Source organism: Python bivittatus, unplaced genomic scaffold (assembly GCF_059951505.1).
Source record: "Python bivittatus isolate LINGU-HERP-01145 unplaced genomic scaffold, Pbiv_v1 ctg000080_np1212, whole genome shotgun sequence".
Classification (NCBI taxonomy): Eukaryota; Metazoa; Chordata; class Lepidosauria; order Squamata; family Pythonidae; genus Python; species Python bivittatus.
Window position 1 is genome coordinate 52699378 of NW_028277035.1, and position 19045 is coordinate 52718422.

Consider the following 19045-nt stretch of genomic DNA (forward strand, 5'->3'; position numbering starts at 1 on the left):
TTCATTCCACTTCTAAGGAACCATTTCATTTCTACAGCAAGGAACCCTAATCCTTGCATGGTATTTGATATATTTGAATTAAGGATTAAAAATTTCCTGCTGAGGATAGAAATGAACTGCAATCCTCCAAAAATGACAGAATGGAAACAGAAGAGATAGGATGTTAACTGTAACTACCCGTCACAGCAAAAAATATTCACCATTTATCATTTCTTTCACAGTAAACAACAGATTACAAATACTTAATACCTTGGTCTTCTAGCCTTTCATCAATAGTATTTATAGAGATCTATTCAGAAACAAGCACAAATGATTTCCGTTTTACCCACTGTGTATTCAGTATAAAAATTTGGATATGAAATTGTGTTTTCAAAAACACGAGCATTTTTCTGTAACTGGACCAGTGAAATATACTTTAAAATATCCATGTTGATTAAAACACATTATAAATTTTAAAGAAATCAGATTCATCAAGTTCCTACTTGGAGACTTAATGAGAATAATATTCCTGATACTCACCTATCTCTAACCCTAATTGTAAATAACTCTTCAGGCACACAAATAAAGGTCTGTAGATATTTTTAAGATCACATTCTTCAGGAATTAATGTTTTATTACCCTACACTGGGCAGGAACTTTATTCAGTACAAAAGTAATATATTGGTTGTGTTATAGTTTCTGGTAATTAATATTTGAACATTTTATGCATTGAATTGTAAATTTTAAAAAGTGCATTGAATTAAATTTGAAAAGTAGTCTTTTCTGGAAAGTAAACAGATATATTATTGAAAGAAGATTATCTGCAATCCATTTCCTGGTCACTGACTTCTGGCTCCAAAGGATACAGTTCATCCAGTACAAGTTCTGAAAGAATGCACATAGATTGTATTAGTATAAGATTTTTTTTAAGTATATTTATTCAACACTATCTATATTAAAATACTATAGAGTCAAATTCCTGTTCATCATGCATGCTGAGTAACAATTGAAAGCTTAGCATAGCTGATAATCAGGGTAGGCAACTTGGTGACTTCAAGACTACAACTCCCTGGAATTCTTTGCTGGCTAGGCTTGATGAGAATTAAACAGGCAACATACTCTCTCCTGATTATATATATTTGTGAAAAAGAATGGGCAAAAAAAAAAAAGTACATCTTTGCACACTGAAAATACTAATGTACTGAAAACACATTTTATCATTTATAAGTTGCAGAGACAATCTTCTATATTCATAGACTGCAGATACTTAATAAAGAATAAAAATGTTATTTCCCAAGACTTATTCAGTTCGTAACACTTTTATTTACAAAGTGAAGATAGATATGAGAAACAACTCCAGAACTTTCCTTATTGGCACTGTTCAGATGATAGGAAGATTTATAGCTCAACAGTAGCGCATACTGCTTGTATAAAGTAGGCTCCAAGTTCCATGCCTGGCATCTCCATGGCGGTGGAAGATTCCTGTCTAAACCCCATGAGACCTGTGGTCAGCCTCAGGACAACAATGAATTAGGCCAAGAGTGGGCAACGTTCCACAAATCAGCGGCTGCATTCAACGTTTTTGAGGACTGAAGTTTGCAGTGTATGACACCATGCTGGAGGGTGATGCAAAATGGGTGGAGCCAGGGCTTTTTACCGTATAAGTTAATGAACCTGATGAACCTAAATAACTGATGGAAATTTAATTGTTACATGTATGAAATATACTTTTGCCACTGCAGGCAAGGAAGAATTAATTGATGGTAGCTGATAAAAATGGGACACGATATCTTGAGTAGGCAGAAAAAGGGTTTAAAAGAGAAATATAAAAGTTTCCTGTCTGAGAAGTGAGCACTTGAGTTTTCTCTTTAAAGTTATCAAAAGTAGTTTTCCTAAGACAGAAAAAGGAGCTAAACCCCCTGAAGTTATAAAATAGCTGATCTAATCTTGGAAGGAAAAGATTGGAGGGAAAGAAAGTCTAAATATCCCAAGAATAAGTTAATTTTACAATAATAATAATATTGCAGAGAACTAAGTGGGGGTGAAACTGTTCAATTAAAATAAATAATTTCTAATCCACAGGGATAACTAAGAAAGACCTTGTAATCATATTCCCTTTTTTTGAAAGACTTGAAGTTATTACTATCATCTTATTTGTCTGGACCTCTATTATGTTTAATGAAATCTGCTTGTTTTGGAAACCCCGACAGGATTCTGATTAATACGCTCACATCTACTTCCCTTGCTACCAGTGAAACTAAGAAACTATTCAGCAGGCGAGGTTTCAGGCAGACAGAGGTGGGTCTCAGCAGTGATGCTTAGCAGTGGGAATTCTACTGAAGGAAGAGCTTGACTCAAAGGATGAAAAAAAAATCTGTACCTTGGATTGCAATAGGAAGTTTGGGAGATTTGTTTTTAATTATAGCAAACTTGCTTTAAGGTTTGGGCTACAGCATTTGTGCATTTTTCACTTCAAAATGGGAGGACACTGTCACCAATTTTCAGCAATTGGGACTTGAAGGCTACAGAAAAGGTCTACCACTAGAGTTTGAGGGTGCCATCCCTGAGCTGGATAATTCAATCATCTCACTTGAAGAAGGCAATCTTCTGTGTCTACCAACAGGGAATGCATACAACCCAACAATAGTCTATAAGGGGGACTTTTACCAGTCAGAAGAGTATTTCCTTCCAAATAGATACAACTCTGTACTAAATACAAATAGTAGTAGTAGCAGCAGTAATAGTAATAGGTAGATAAAAATGCCAAATCCAGTCTAAACAACTGGCTGACTGTGCAACCAACAATAATAATCAGTATTAACAAGTAATGTTTGACACAACTACCTTTAGGAAATTCTCTAAAATATTCCCAATGTTTGGGGGCCAGTGCACATTTCTGGAATTTAGAGAGGATGTTATAGGTGCATTCACAAAAGGGTGCCATGGTCACAAAACACCAACTGACCCAGAGGCAAAATAGCAAAATGCTCCTTACAAAACATTCTTGAAAACAAAGATGGTGTTGGAAAATAGCACTTTGCAGCATGCAAACTTCCTATCTATTTTTTAAAAATTCAAAGAGGGCAGAATGCCAGGTGAGTGCTAGACAATAAGATCACCTTACAGCTCAATTACAGTGATGCTAGAACTCTTTAAAAAGCTATGAGCACACCAGTAAGAAACAAAATATGATCTATAGGAATTTAGGAAGAATCAACATTCAGTAAAATACATCTTTTATGATTCTTGAGCCTCACAGTGGTTCATGATATCTCAATTAATACATTTGAAGTACTAGTCCCAGGAAAGAATATGGCCCTCAAAAATTGGTTCTGACTTTTCTAATTTGATGCCAGTCGTTGTTGACAGCATTTGATTAGTTAAAAGCAGTCCCACATGTCTTATTATATGAAATTTGTGAATCAATTAAATTTGAATATAAACATAATATACATTCATGACAAATCAGACAATGCAGTTGCAAACTGTAGAAGCAGCAATGACAGTGGACACAAACAGCATATGTTCTGTTTGCATAGTTCTGCATCTGTTGCCTTTCTCTGCTATATTACAACAGATAGAGAAAATGAAAGCATGCATTTCTGAGTAATCATGTGCTGGACCAGGTTGCAGGTCACTTTAACATTGGTATCCACATGTTTAATGCAGGAAGTCTCACCTTCACAAGCTTTTAAATGTTGTCCTTTTCTGAGGACTGCTGTAACACCAGGCAAGACACAATCATATTGATGGAGCACTTCCAGGCAATGTTCATGGAAAAGTCTATCTTTCTGAGAGAGACTATGCAAAAGCAAAACAGCTTCCCGCAAAAACTGTACAACTTGCTTTTCGTGTACATCGAACACAGTTCCTTCCATTTTTCTGATCATAAGCCATTGCCTATGTAACATCACTATCAGGGCTTTCACCACCTGCAAGAAAACAGTATACAGTTCTCATACAGATTGGGGTGTGTATTGTTACATTTATAACTCTTCTGTTTTGGAAATTGTACCATTGTAATTCAGACATATGAGATTCTTATTAGAGGAGCAATCTTTGGAGATCCAAAAGCATATTTGAACAATATTCCCTGACTATAACATTGTGCTGATAACACATCAGAGACATGCTGATTTTTCAGGTGAAAAAAGCATTTGATATTATTTTATAATAAATAACTAAGATCATAAATGTAATCTTTTACGGCTTACCTCAGAACTGCACCGACAATCCGTTCCCACAAGCAAAACAGAGGGTCTACAACACTGTACACACTTGGTCAGAAAGCGAACAGTCTAAGAAAAATTAACACAAAAGATTTTAAAAATGTTATTTTAAAAGATAGGCAATATAGTACCAAGATATAGGGATGGCCCTGCCCCCTTCTGGCCCAAAACCCACTAAACAAATGCCTTTAATGTTTGGAATAACAGCTGCAATAGGAAGGAAGGAAGGGAGGGGAGGGAGGGAGGGAGGGAGATGTTCTTTCAAGTAAATGTCCAGAGTATCAGACTTTTAAATTCAGTTTAATCCCTCATACTAGCATAACTAATATATTTTAATTACATTTCTCTGATATGCCAACTTGGTTCCAGTTAAGTTCAGAAAGAAAAGCCAGGGCTGTATCATACATAGCCCTTTAAAAACACCACACACACACACACAAAGCTGAAGCCATAGCTCAGATGTCTTTGGTGGCTTAGAAACTAGGTAGTCTTTGAGTTACAACTGCAATTGGGACCAGGATTGCCATCATTAAGCAATGCAGTCATAAAGCACAATGTCACTTGACCGCATTGCTTAGCAATCCAGGCAATCCCAGTTGTCGTGTTGCTAAGTAGGAGGTGGAGGGAATCCCAGGTAAGGAGCGCAGGAGTGCTACAGGGGGTGGAGGAGGCCCTGGGAGGCCCAGCTCAGGCAGCGTGTGAGTCAGAGGAAGGGTGTTTGATGTGGCATGAGCTCCGAAAGGCCAGACAATGAAGGCACAGGGTGTGTGCAATTGCAGGGAGGCTGGAGAAAGAGGGTGCAGGGTGCCTGCAATCGCACATGCATGCGTGTGTGTAATCACAGGGAGGCAAGAGACAGAGGGCACTGGGGTGCACATGAGCATGTGTGCAAGTACAGGGAGGCGAGAAGAGGGCACAGAGTGCATGTGAGTGCAGGGTGCCTGAGGAAAGAGGACGTGGGGTGTGTGCGATTGCAGAAGGCCAAGGAAAGAGAGTGTGGGGTACATGTATGTGATCGCAGGGAGACCATGGAAAGAGGGCACAAGGGTGCAGGGAGGTTGTGGAAAGAGGGTACAGGTGTGCGTGTGCAAGCACAGAGAGGCCACGGAAAGAGGGCACGGGATGTGTGTGCGTAAAGGGAAGAAGGAGGGCATGGTGTGTGTGAGTGAAGAAAGGCAGGGGGGAGGGGGGAGACTTACCACAGCGACTTGCGACCTTCCTTGTTGGCTTCCCATTAAATTTGCTTGGGGGAAGCTGGCAGGGAAAGTCGCAAATGGTGAACATATGACCGCGGGACGCTGCAACTGGTTGTAAGTCCCTTCGTTCAGCATCCATGTACCTTCAAACAGTCACTGAACAAACAGGAATGGTCGTAACTCAAGACTATCTGTACAAATATGTGGCTTTCAGCTGGAAGGCAGGATTAAGATAAACTTGTATTTTTATTATATGGTTAATCAAAATGCTCATATTCTCAAATCCAAAATGCATTTAATGTCTCCTATTCAAAGGCCTGTTGTATTTTTACCTTTACACATGCACAGAATACATTTTTTACCTCTTGTTCTAACTGCAGCCAAAGCCTCTCAGATGCTAATTTATCAGGGCGTGTTGTGATGTACATATATAATGCCAAGAGAAGGCAAGTTTCTGTGAAAAGAATTAAGTACGACATTTCAGCATTATTAATCATGTGACTGCAATGTCTTATAACAACAAAGTTTTTTTGAATACAGTGTGCACCTTATGTTCTGTATGTCAAAAATTAAATATTAAAAATTATGGTTTCAATTCATTTCAAAGTGGATGCTAAGACAGGACAAATGGTTAAGGGAAATCTACAGAAGAGGGAAACATTAAATTAATAAATTCAAGATGGTGCCCTCCAGATGTTTGGAAACAACTTCTATATTCCTTGCCACTGGCAGTGCTGGCTGAGGGTTAAGTTGCCTACTCCTACCATAAAGCACATTTGAAATAAACAGTTTCAGGCAGGGTTCCCACAATTTCATTTAGCTGACTGTGCCTGTCTACTCCTTTTCTTCCTCACCCCACTCAAATGTGTCATTTGCTCAAAGATGAAACTATGGCCTAGGAGGAGTTGGGTTGCACCAAAGGTCCTGCACCACAGTAAACAGTGTGTGCAGAAATTATAACTCTCTTGGCTGTCTTGTGGTGAGTACATGAACACTTCAGCACTTTCAGGTTCCATATTTTGTTTTTCTCCCAGAGGGACTGAAAGCAAGATAATTTGCTTGGTCTCCTACATCAGTTGTGCTTCCTGGCCTAAGAACATAGCAAAGTGTTCCAGTTGATGGAACTAGATGTTACCATACCAGAAGAGTCTTTGACTGCAGTATGCAATTGCAAAATATTTGTTCAATTTTTACAAGTTTAAGGAAAATAAAACATAAACCAGGCAACAAAATATAGACTCTCCTCCTGCAACTTCCTATGTGGTTGAAAGGTGAACAGTAATTCCTTCCAAGCTAATAGGTTGCCAGAACCATCTCTAAAACTACTACGTTACACAGGACGATGCATGCAACCAGTCACAGAGACCCTAACTGTTGATAAATGTCAAAGGATTTTAAAATAAACATGAGAACTGCAGAAATCTTCAGGTAAACAACACCAACACTTTAGAACCACATTTTAAAACACCCAACTGGCTTACCTTATGAATTCAATGTTTTACTAAAGCAATAGGATGGCTAAGATGTTCTCTTTCTTACCTGAACATGAACAAAACTGAGCAGCCAGCTCCTGGTGCTCAGCAAGTAAACTTAACATCCTAACAGTAAGATGGATAGCAGACAAGGGGGTTTCTGAAGATATGCACCGAAGCAGGATCTGCGACTGGCTATTGAATAAGCACTGAAAACTTTATAGAAAAACATATGAAAATAGCATTCAGAGTCTGATTTTTTCAAGCAATTTATCAATACTGAGCATTCAAAATTAACTGTGCAGAGAAGAGAAATGAAGCACTTCAGATCCAAAGAAGACAAGATGCTTCATGAGATGTGGGTCACACACCATACCTCTTGGCCCTGCCTTAAATCAGCTGTTTTTCCTGGACTCACACAAGGTGCTTCAGCATTGATGTGCTATCAGCATAATTTTGCCATGAAATATTTCAGAATAATGCTTAGAAAATACAGAACAGCCTGAGTGACTTCCAGATGTGTTAGCTTTGATTCCCTGAGTTCTCAGCAATGGAGACCTTGGCTGGCCAATTTGTAGAGTTGAAGCCACACATCTGGAGGATGTCCAGATTGGGAAAGGCTGTCTTAGAACCCAGACAAAACAATCAACCTGTATGTTTTTAATTAACTGGGCTATATCATATGAGAATACCATGAAACAAACAATTATTTGAAAATAAAAGTGGGGTTAAATTCAAGCTGTACTTTTACCTTATTAGTAAGTCAACTGTTGACTTTTCAGCTAATTTCACCAAAACTTTGAGGCACTGATTTGTGATATGGCATCTTTGGCATCCTGCTGTCGTTACACACAAGGTTAAAAGTTGCAGCAGCTTTTTAAACAAAGGATGCTGGGATTTGTCTGAACTGGCAACCACTAATTCTGGGAGGGTTTCCTGAAGATTAGCTGTATCCTGTTTACCACAAGCAACATTCTCATTCTTCTCCAAAATGTCTACAGCTCCTGGATTACAATCTGCTTTCATATCGTGGGACAGAAGTGTATAAATAACTTCCCAGCTATAGAATACCAAATAGTAAAGAATGCCCAGTGACACGAGTGCATACTCTTCAAGAGTGGATAAAGCTTCCTCTGCACTTGAAGCTGCACTTGAGGACGTTCTGGAGGAGCAGGCAGTTTGGTTTCCAGAAGAAATGCTTCCAGTCTTCATCATTAACAAGAGGGCTTGGCTATATGCACCAATGTGAAGTTCCAGAAGGGGAAGAAGGTGTACCGCTCCAGGAATTTTATAGCATTTAGGGTGGGGTACTTCTCTCCTGTTTGGTTGTCCTTCCAATGAGCCTTCATCTACAGCAATCAAATTCAATCCAGTTAAGGCAAGTTTTTGAGCAGTTCTCAATGAAGTCTCACCTTCCTGAGGGCTTGCAACCTCCTTACTGAAGTTTTGTGTAGGTCCTCTAAGCAAACAAGAGGAAAAAAATCAGTATTGTTTGTGATGCCGTGGGTATCTTCTGAAACTATGAACACATATTACGCTCCAGACAAATGGGCTCAAGGAGAAAGAATCATCACTGCCACTTCTTGCAAAGCAAATTAAGAACATACTGTTATAAGGGGAGTTTTTCTTAATTTAACGTTCTTCCTCATACAGAAACTGCTGTAAATTAGTCTCAACATAAGCATCTTGGTTTGTTGCTGCCTATGGCAGAGTGAGAGAAAAAAACATGTCTTTAATTTGTAAAATACATTAAGGATATAATTATATCCTTCATTAACATTAACTAGAAAGGATTTCTTACAAATTCATCTGGATGAGGAGATCTGATAAATATGCTATGGTTAAAATCAATAGGGCAAAGATATAAAAGATACAAAATGTTACGCCAATATAAGACCACCGGTGGCACACTTTAATCAGTGGAGAGGCCAAAAATGAATGGATATTTGTCAAGACTTACTCTGAGTATTAAATTCCCTAAACTCCTGTATCTGACTATGATGCTAGAATAAAGTTCCACTGAGGGGAAAAAGTTTAACATTTCTCAGTAGAGTAAGATCAGGCTTACTTTCTAGATTCACACAATCAAATTATCTAAAAACAATGATTGAAAGGAAACCTCCCTTCGCTGTCCCAAAATGTCAACTCATCTGCTTCAGCAATCTGATTTCTACCTCTGCTTCAGACATGTGAACAATTATTAATGGCAAACATACACACTGAAAGAAGCAGACGGCACAGCAGGCCCAGACCAGGCTTCAGTGTTACTGCTAAGAATGTTGCAGATTCCTAATGATGATCCTGGAGCAATTGGTTGCTTCATCAGTGCATTTAGTAAAAGGGAACCTGCAACAATAGATAAATCCAGGCTGAAGACATACACTGAAGCAGGATACTTAGTGTGTTAAACAGCTGAACGATAACATGCCTTGCTTGTTTTTAGCTTAATGCATTATTATTTAGCTTTATTTATTTATTTACTTATTTATCAAACTTATCCCTGCCCATCTCCCCCCAGAGGGGGACTCTGGGCGGCTTACAACAGATTAAAACAATAAATAAATATATAGTGAAAATTTATAATAAAACACATTTACACAAAATAAAAGGAAGAGGAGAAATCCAGGAGGCTGATGGAAGCAACACCAGGCCTCTAGGGGGCTAGCCAACCCCATATCTGATGACCTCCCTCCCCACCCCAGGCCAGATGGCAGAGCCAGGTCTTCAAGTCCCTCCGAAAGGCTGGGAGTGAGGGGGCCTGTCTCACCTCCAGGGGCAAGATGTTCCAAAAGGTGGGGGCTACAGAAGAGAAGGCCCGCCTTCTGGACCCCGCTAGTCGGAGTTCTTTTGCCAAGGGGGTCCGGAGCATGCCCTCTCTGTGTGATCCGGTGGGACGAATTGAAATCGTGGGGGAGAGGCAGTCCCTCAGGTAGCCTGGCCCCATGCCATGTAGGGCTTTAAAGGTAATAACCAACACCTTGAATTGGACCCGGAAGCAAACCGGTACCCAATGCAGCTCACAGAGCAATGGTGTTATATGGGTCCTTCTTCGGACCCCAAAAACAGCTCGCGTGGCTGCATTCTGGACCAGCTGAAGCTTCCAGATACTCCTCAAGGCTAGCCCCATGTAGAGTGCATTGGAGTAGTCTATCTAGGAGATAACAAGGGCATGAGTGACCGTTCGAAGGGCATCCTGATCCAGGAAAGGGCGTAACTGGCCACAACCCGGAGCTGTACAAAAGCCCTCCTGGCCATGGCTGTCACCTGCTCTTTGAGCAGGAGCTGAGTCCAAGAGGACCCCCAAATTACGCACTGGGTCTGTCTGGGGCAGTGCTACCCCATCCAGCACCAACAATGACAACATCCCGGATACAGAGGAGCCATTAACCCACAGCCACTCTGTCTTACCAGGGTTCAGCTGGAGCCTGTTGTTCCCCATCCAGACCCTCACAGCCTCCAGGCACCGTGAGAGGGCAGTCACGGCATCACTTACCTCAACGGGGATGGAGATATATAATTGAATATCATCAGCATACTGATGATACCTCATCCCATGATGACGGATGATCTCACCCAGCAGTTTCATGTAGATGTTGAAAAGGAGTGGAGAGAGAACCGAACCCGGCGGCACCCCACAGAGGAAGGGCCAAGGATGGGACCTCTCGCTCCCTATCACCACTGACTGGGACCGGCCCCGAAGAAAGGAGATGAACCAGCACAAAACTGTGCTGCCCACCCCCAAGTCCCTGAGCTGTCCCAATAGGATACTGTGGTTGACGGTATCGAAAGCCGCTGAGAGATCAAGGAGAGCAAGGATGGTCGCACTTCCACCATTCCGCTCCCGCCAGAGATCATCCATAAGTGCGACCAATGCCGTTTCCATTCCATAACCGGGCCTGAAACCTGACTGATAAGGGTCCAGATAATCCATTTCCTCCAGAACCCTTTGGAGCTGTGATGCCACCACTTTCTCAACCACCTTCCCCAAAAAGGGGAGGTGGGAGACTGGACGGAAATTGTCCAGTATGGTAGGATCCAGGGAGGGCTTCTTGAGGAGGGGGTGCACCAACGCCTCTTTAAAGGGTGCTGGAAACACTCCCTCCTGCAAGGATGTATTAACTATCGCCTGGATCCAACCGCATGTTACCTCCCGAGCTGCTTTCACCAGCCAGGAAGGACATGGGTCCAGATGACAAGTGGTGGTCCTCCCAGTCTGGAGGATCCTGTCCACTTCCTCAGGAACAACAGGATCAAACCGTTCCCAGATAACTGGGCAAGAATGATCCCCTGGCATCTCCCCAGACCCTGCGCCACGCTCGGAGTACTTGGAACGAATCCAAGCGATTTTATTCTGCAGGTGCTCTGAGAATTCCTCCATGCGGCCCTGCGAATGAATCTCCAGATCCCCCTTACTGAGGAGGGTTCTAGTGATCTCAAACAGGGTCGCCGGGCGGCACTCTGCGGACGCAATAAGGCCGGAGGAGTATTGGCGCTTTGCCACTCTTATCGCCACAATGTAGGCCTTAATAGGGGCTCTAACATTATGCAAGAACCAGGCTGCTACTTCTGCAATAAACCATGATTAAAATCCTGGCTTAGAGTAGTAAGTGAACATAACCATTATATATTCAGTAGCTTTATATAAATTCCTTATAGCAAAGTATTCCCCTACCTCCCCACCATAACCCAAGCTAATGTACTTTCTTCTTTTGCATTTACTTAACAAGAAAGAGCAACAAAGATTTAGGGAATAATACTTGGTACGTTTTATAGTCATATTCACTATACTGTATAGTGAAGAAATAGTGTATGCTTTAAAGTTGTGGCATTTGGTTTGGGGGGGGAGAAAGAACAAATATGTATAGCTTGTTTTCAGAACACAGTGCTTGTGAAAAGAAGCAGGTTCAGACACTGTTCACACCCATTTTTTGGATGTTAGGTGAAACATTTACAAAATGCCAAGTGAAAGGCAGGAAAGATCCTAGACTTAACATTACCTTACACAGAATAAGCAAGACTATTACATTGAGAAAAAGAACAATTAGATAGTTAATTTTAATAACCATTTTTGGAATAAGATTGCTAATATTTATAGCTGCAGTACTGTCCTAACTAATAAATGTACTCTGAGCTATTTAACCCTAACTGAAAATTCAAAATCAAATTATTTCAAAATTTTGGTTTTTTTTCCATTTCTGATTTCATCCTTTAGAAGACCGAGTAGGGACCGGTCAAGCAGACATTTATTAACCAACCCTAAGAGATAATTGAGAGCCAGTTTGGTGTAATGGTTAAGAATAGTAGTGGCTAGAAAACAGGAGACTGGAAGTTCCAGTTTCGCCTGGGCACAAAGCCAGCTGGGTGACTCTGGGTCAATCACTCTCTCTCAACCCTGGGAAGACGACAAAGATAAACCACTTCTGAAAAACCATGCCAAGGAAACTGCAGGGATTTGTCCAGGCACTCTTCAAGAATCAGACAAGATTGAATGGATTAAAATAAAAAAGATGATTATGCCAGGGTATCATCCTAAAACCTATATAGTTGGTAACTAGAACAATCTTGGACAACTTAGTTGAAACTATACATCAACAGAAATATAATGTTAATATAGCCAGAAGCTGTGATTTTAATACTAAGCTAAACCTGTTAACATTTAAAGTTAAGGTGATGTTATTTTTTTTTGTTTTGTTTTCTAATGCAGGTTTCTAATCCTAATAAATAAATAAACAACCATGAGTTCTCTTAGTTGAATTTACCTTGTCTCTGAGGACAGCTGAAACTTGTTTCTTGTTTCACAGGCTCAGTTTCAAGGGCAGATATCTTGCTGTCTGGATGGAAAAATTTAATAAATCAAGTAGCAAGATAAACATAGTTTTTATTTTAGTCTACTCTAGATTGCTGTTCTATCACAATGCAATCAGTTCTGGGGATTGACTTAATTGATACAGGTTTGAAATGCATTTTGCAACTTCAGAAAATAAACAGGGCAAGTTTATTTTCTGAGGTTATTTTCCCCAAATTTCAACACTTTTTTATTACACAAAGCACTGCAACTACTACATTTCAGAACCATACATATGATGGCCGCAATTAAGAGAATCCAGTTGTACATTCACGTAGAGCAGTAATGGAATCTCAGATGCTATGATAGAGGCCTTTTTAGAGAAAGACCAGACAACTGCTTCACATCTTCCCTCAATGCCTATGCAGACTATGCTGGACCCTATTCACTGAAATCCACCAATATTTGTATTTTCCTAAATGAGGCAGAGTTAGATACAGTGAAATCTTGATTTAATGGACCAGCTGGGGAAAGGAATATCTGCTATTCCCAACTGTTCATTAAATTAGAGGGTACATCATACACAGTGATGTCATTACACAAATTATATCAATTGTATAATGACACCATTACACAATTGACATAAAATGATGTGAATACCACAGGAATTTTGTCCCCTGCATTAATGCTGTCAAGCCCCACACAGCTGGGCAAGATCAAGGAAGCAAGCACTATATAGATTACAGTAAGCTATTGCTAATGGTATTCTTGGTTAAATACAGAATCTTGGAATTCCCCTGTAAGAGGAATTTTCCAACCTCATCAGTTAGTTATGATGAATTCTCTTTGAATAATTTGAAACATTTATTCTTTGATTTCTTTCTCCTTGGGTTAAATTGTTATTTATGAGATAAGTGTAAACTGACTCGCTGACTATCTCTTGATTGTTTCTGTCTGCTCTCTCTCCCATTTCTTTCCCAGTCCTCCTACAGTCTCTCACAGAGATATGCTAAATTGAGGTTTACTGTTCTACCATTACAAGATGTACAAAGGTCAAATACAGTTTACCAAAAATCTACCTACCATTATTTTGCTGAGGAGCTTGGATGTGGAATTGAGTCCTGGAGCAAGATGGTATTGGTAATATCTCAGATCCAAAAGACTCTTCTGTGGGATAACTTTTTTTTTCAATCTGAGTGCATCTTTCAATTTTCACAGGATTAGAAGAACTTTTCTTAGGACTAAAAAGTAAAAATAAAGTCAGAATTAACTGCACAGAGGCATTTTACTTTGAAACTTCAAAGTTTTTTTCCCAAAAATATTTAGTTAAAATTTTTGGGGGAATTATACTTCCTAATGAATGAATCTGAATCACCATTTTAGACATTCATGATGGAGTAAATACAAGGCGACTCTTTCATGTCAGCTTATCCTCTAAGCATAAAAAGACCAATCTGTGAATTCAACCACTAGAAAACTAGTCTCTAAGGAGTTTATTCTATGTGTTCAATTACAGTATTTGCTCTATAGCTTGTAAAAGAAGCAGTTCTGCAATTCATTATTTTCAGCTATAAAGGGGTGGAAAGCAAATTTTTCAGTAACCAAATTTCCTGAAACACATTTAATCTTATTTTATACCTGGCATATGAAACAGGTATCACAGGTTTAATCCTTTCACAATTCAAAATCTTTGTTCTCAGCTCATTCATTTCAGCGTCTCTGAACTGTAGCTCAGATTGCAGTGACTGTAACTAAAAGAGCAAAGAATCAGACATTTTAAATTCCATTGAGCACAGAAAAAAATATGCAACCATGAAACAAACCTGTAACTCTTTTCTCAATTTCACTTATATTTTTGCTCCATTCAGTTACATCAGAATCAATACCAATAGTTTATTCATCAAAACAGTGAAAAGGTATTTGTAATATTCTGCCATTCTGAAAAAGTGCAACGGCAGCAGAAAATGGGCCACGATTCCCAGGCAAACCCTAAGCAGCATTTACAAACAGTATAAGTTTAAGTTTGTCTCTTAAAAGCATAAGTCTTTGTTGTGCTTCACACATACACATACAATTCCAAAAAAGAGACAGAGTGGCAACAATTATTATGGCAATATAAGTAAAAATATTGTGTAAATTATTCATATTCAACGTAACAGTATTGAGTGTTTGTACAATCACCATGCTCTAAACTCCAAGAGGATCAAGGATGCTTGAGAGAAGATGTACTAATAGCTTCACAAGTGTGGTAAGACATTTGGCTTATCTTTTAGATTTCTGTATTTAGAAGGCTTAACTAATTCTTAAATCTTTCCTTATCCATTAACATGCCATTCAGGGCAATTAACTTTCTAAAAGCTAACATTTTACATGAAACACATATATAATTAAAGGAAAAGTAGGTTGTGTAAATATATTACTTAGTTTTTTAAAAAAACCACACGCATGCGCGCACACACGCACACACACACACACAATCAGGCTGTATTCCTGTGGTTGCTGGAAATCTCCCAGAGAACCATCACCTTTAGGACATTTCCCTCTAGGAGGCCTGAGACAGAACAAGAACACTGACATCAGAGAAAGAAATCTGACTTCTAAAATCCCCCCTGCAGAGTCTCTGGATAACATTAGCATTGACAGAGCCAAAAGGAGGAACTCTGGGCTTGGACAAGGGGCATTACAGTAAGGAACATGGATCCAAATTCCTTCTGGACATATGATGAGCCTCTCAGATTGGCACGTAATCTATGCCAGGCTCTAGTGCTTGTGCAGAATAATTTCCCTCCATTGGTTTCAATTGAAGAGTTGCTTTTTAATAAATACATGAAAAAATAAGAACAGAGTGGAAATAAAACATCAAACAGTGTTTCACTTGCACAATTTTTTTTTCAACGTGCCTTTGAGTTAGTCTTGACTCCTGGCAACTGCTTGGATAAGTCCCTGCAGTTTTCTTAGGAACATTGTCAGAAACAGCTTGCCGTTGCCTGCTTCCTAGGGCTGAGAGAGAAGGACTGGCCCAAAGCCACCAGGTGAGGCTACAACTCATGGTCTTCTGGTTTCTGGCCTGATGCTTTTATGCACTATGCCAGACTGGTTCTCACTTGTCCTTTTACCATTGGAAAAAGCAGTTTGTCTGCCATTGCTTGCCAGCAAATAGGCTGGTAAAATTATTCTGCTTGATTTTTTTCAACAAGTATCTATGATTATAGGTCATTCCAAAAAGGGGAGAAAAAAGAGTTTTAACAAAGGACTTCTTAGACCTCAGACGTTTTAATGCAGGTAGTATTGATTATTCATTAAACAATACCTTTCTGGAGAATTCCTTTTCTTTTTCACTCAAACACTGAGCTTTCTCTCTTTCTAGTAGTATGTATGATTTCCGCTGGTCCTCCACAGTAGATTCCATCTGCTGCATTGAATCCCGCAAAATTTTTATTTCTCCATTTTTAATAAGGATTTCATCCTCCATTTCCTTCAACTGCAAATTCACAATAATTCAAACATTAATGTAATTAACCTATTTACAGATGACATGCTAATTTTTACTCAAAATCATAATAGAGATATAACTCAACTGCAAGTTGAATTCAGTTTTTTTCTGCAATAGTAACTTAGAAGTTAATTTTGATAAACTGCTACATTACTCAATTCTGACAAAGGAATCACAGAATTTACCAAATTTCATACCAATCCAGATGAATTTGGGTATTTACAAATAATTATTACAAAAGGTTGAGATCAATTTAAGAAATGCAATTATGACTTCTTTAAGCATAAGATTAAAATAGAAAAACTTATGGCAATAGTTTTAATTATTATTGTTTGGTAGAATAACTGCATTAAAAAGACTATTCTCCCTAAAATGTCCTTTTATTTCAAACATATCAAAGCCCTACTACTTTATTTCATACACGGCAACCAACCTTTTCTTCATTTATAAAACTATAAATAAATTAGAATTACAAAAATCATACAATATAAACAGAAGTGTTGTGAAGGATTAGGAATACTAAATTTGAAACATTGTTTTGATACCCTCCAATTAAGACAATTAATTTATACAATCAGGAATTCAATTAATTGCAACAGGTACAGATTAAATTAGCACCCTATTTCCATCCTGGGCAATATGATTTCTCTCTGACAACTTACAATTTCAAATTGATATTTAAGAGAACAGAAGCTTGGAAAAGATCATTTTTGGCTCCTGGTTTCTTTTCCCATTCTTTGTTAATTCTTTTCTTAAGCATAAGGATAATTTGATTAATACAAGGAATGGAAATATAGAGAATTTTACAGAAGGAGAGACTTGATTATTAAATGTAATTTTGTGACTAGAATATATTGTGGAAGAGGATTGGTTACAAATCCTGACTTGATTTTAAATGAGTCTTTCAATCACTGTTTCTTATGCTAAGTATATCTTATCAATCACAACTGTTAAAACATTTGTAGAGTGCACATCTCTTCATTTTTATATAAATCTCTTATATGACACACAGCATGTTCTGTTGAAAGTCTCAAAAACTACCAATAGAATCTGATAAACACTGATAAAGAGTTTATAATTTAGAATCTTGATAAACGCTAGAATCCTTTGTGGCACAGAATTCATTTCAGCAAGTCATATCATGAACTCTTTTCAGTAAGTCAGTCATAGAATTCATTTCAGCAAGTCAAGCAAGTCATATTATCAAGAAAACCTATAGCTGGTACTGGACTCTGTTGAAATTACTGTATTTAACAGGGCTATGCAATGTTTTAGATTTAATTCCAAAAAAAATGCTTCAGAGTGCAAATGTAGCCCTTGTCTGCAGCTCTTTAAAGCAGCTGTAGTTTCTTGGAATGATGTGACAATTGCAGAGGGCAGCCACACAATCTCAAGAAAAAACATGGCTACTTTAAAGGGTTTAAAGCTCATTCTGTGCATTCTAAAACACTTTTAAAAAATATTTACAAAGTGCTACAGCTTTATTATACAAGTTATAACTATTTGTGATTGTGTTACTAGAACTGTAAGCAAATTGGTATGTGTTACTATATTTGGTATAATGCCCAATTAATCCTTTTTTTAATTAAAAGGTTTTGAGGAATTTGTGAAAATCACCTGTCTTTCACTATGAATCCTGCTAATGCAATGATTCTCAAACTTCATGGCACTACAACTCCCTAAATACACCACCTCCATGTATTACAGCAGCTCTATGTGCTTGCACAGGTAAAATGAGGAGCAAAGCCCAGAACAAGTTCTTGGCAGTGCTCTCATTTTGCTAGGGCAAGGCTGACCAAGTTTTAAAAAATTAGTAACTCCCTTTTCTCTCCCGGAAGGGTCCTGACCCAAAGTTTGGGAAGACATGGCTCTGCCACCATGCCTGGGGAGTCCAACAACGGTGGGGAGCTTTTCAATGGCTGTATTGAGCTAATGTAGAATGAATTCTGCTGATGATCATGATTTTCTGTTTTTTAAATTGATTATGGACAGTTTTTATATGTTTGTATGTTGGTTTTTAACTTGCTTTTATTGGAATTGTTTATACCTGTTGCGAGCCACCCAGAGTCTCTTAGATGAGATAGGCGGCCATACAAATCAAATAAATAATAATAATCCCTTACACTAGTTTATTGTCCATATCTCCTAATTTATATAAAATTATCCATCATAAGCAATGGATTTAATTCAGGTTGTTACTATATTCATTACCGCAACAATGAAAAGCTAAATTAATATTTGAGGTTTTTAAACTATGGAAGATTGCTTTCACTGAAAAATCAATAGAACAAAAACAGCTTTGAAAAATCCTGCAACTGAGGATGAAAAGCACAATCTTCAAATCAAGTTCAATTCCTGGTAATTTCATGGCAATAAGTTTGCCACTGTCTTCTACTGGGATTTTTTTTTTTCAATTTCTAAGTCTAGCCTACACCCCTGAAATTCCTTGGAGTTCTGCCTTCCAAATATTAACCAGGCCCAACCCTGCTCAGCTCCCAAGCCTAAAAAATTGGCAAGTGCTGCCAACTGTTGAGGCATTCATTAAAATCTGGTCTTAATTTCTTCCTTATATTAACAATATTTTTCCTAATAGATTACATCTGATTATTATTTTGGACAGAACTAACAAACAGGGATTTTTAAACTGTATTTTACATCACAGATATATAGTGCAGCTGTGCACAATATCAAAATTATTTTAAAGTGCTTTGGACTTTGCATGAGCACACGACCCCTCTGCTGTTCATTAAAACAGCCCCTTTTCTTCAACCTCTCGTGATTTATGTATGTTGGAGTGTTTGTGTACACGCACACAGATATATTATTTTCTTTTCTAATTGTCCTTTTTTCTTTTTAACTATGTAAGCTGTTCAGTCATTTGGCAGTTAGAC

The 19045-nt window shown here is 38.6% G+C and overlaps 1 protein-coding gene across 8 annotated transcripts in view; it reads right to left on the minus strand.

The window, feature by feature from the left end:
* Nucleotides 1-230: 230 nt before the first annotated feature.
* The window catches only part of ATRIP (ATR interacting protein), a 28853-nt gene continuing 10038 nt past the window's right edge, over nt 231-19045 (minus strand). For all 8 annotated transcript variants that reach the window (XM_088134097.1, XM_088134092.1, XM_088134096.1 and 5 more), the window contains 11 exons: nt 15972-16142; nt 14300-14412; nt 13745-13902; nt 12636-12707; nt 9093-9222; nt 7628-8335; nt 6944-7092; nt 5767-5858; nt 4194-4277; nt 3659-3911; nt 231-864 (listed from right to left, as the gene is read on the minus strand). In XM_088134097.1, the coding sequence (XP_087990223.1) occupies nt 797-864; nt 3659-3911; nt 4194-4277; nt 5767-5858; nt 6944-7092; nt 7628-8335; nt 9093-9222; nt 12636-12707; nt 13745-13902; nt 14300-14412; nt 15972-16142 (1998 nt within the window). In that variant the 3' untranslated portion in view covers nt 231-796. The remainder of the gene's footprint in view (nt 865-3658; nt 3912-4193; nt 4278-5766; nt 5859-6943; nt 7093-7627; nt 8336-9092; nt 9223-12635; nt 12708-13744; nt 13903-14299; nt 14413-15971; nt 16143-19045) is intronic.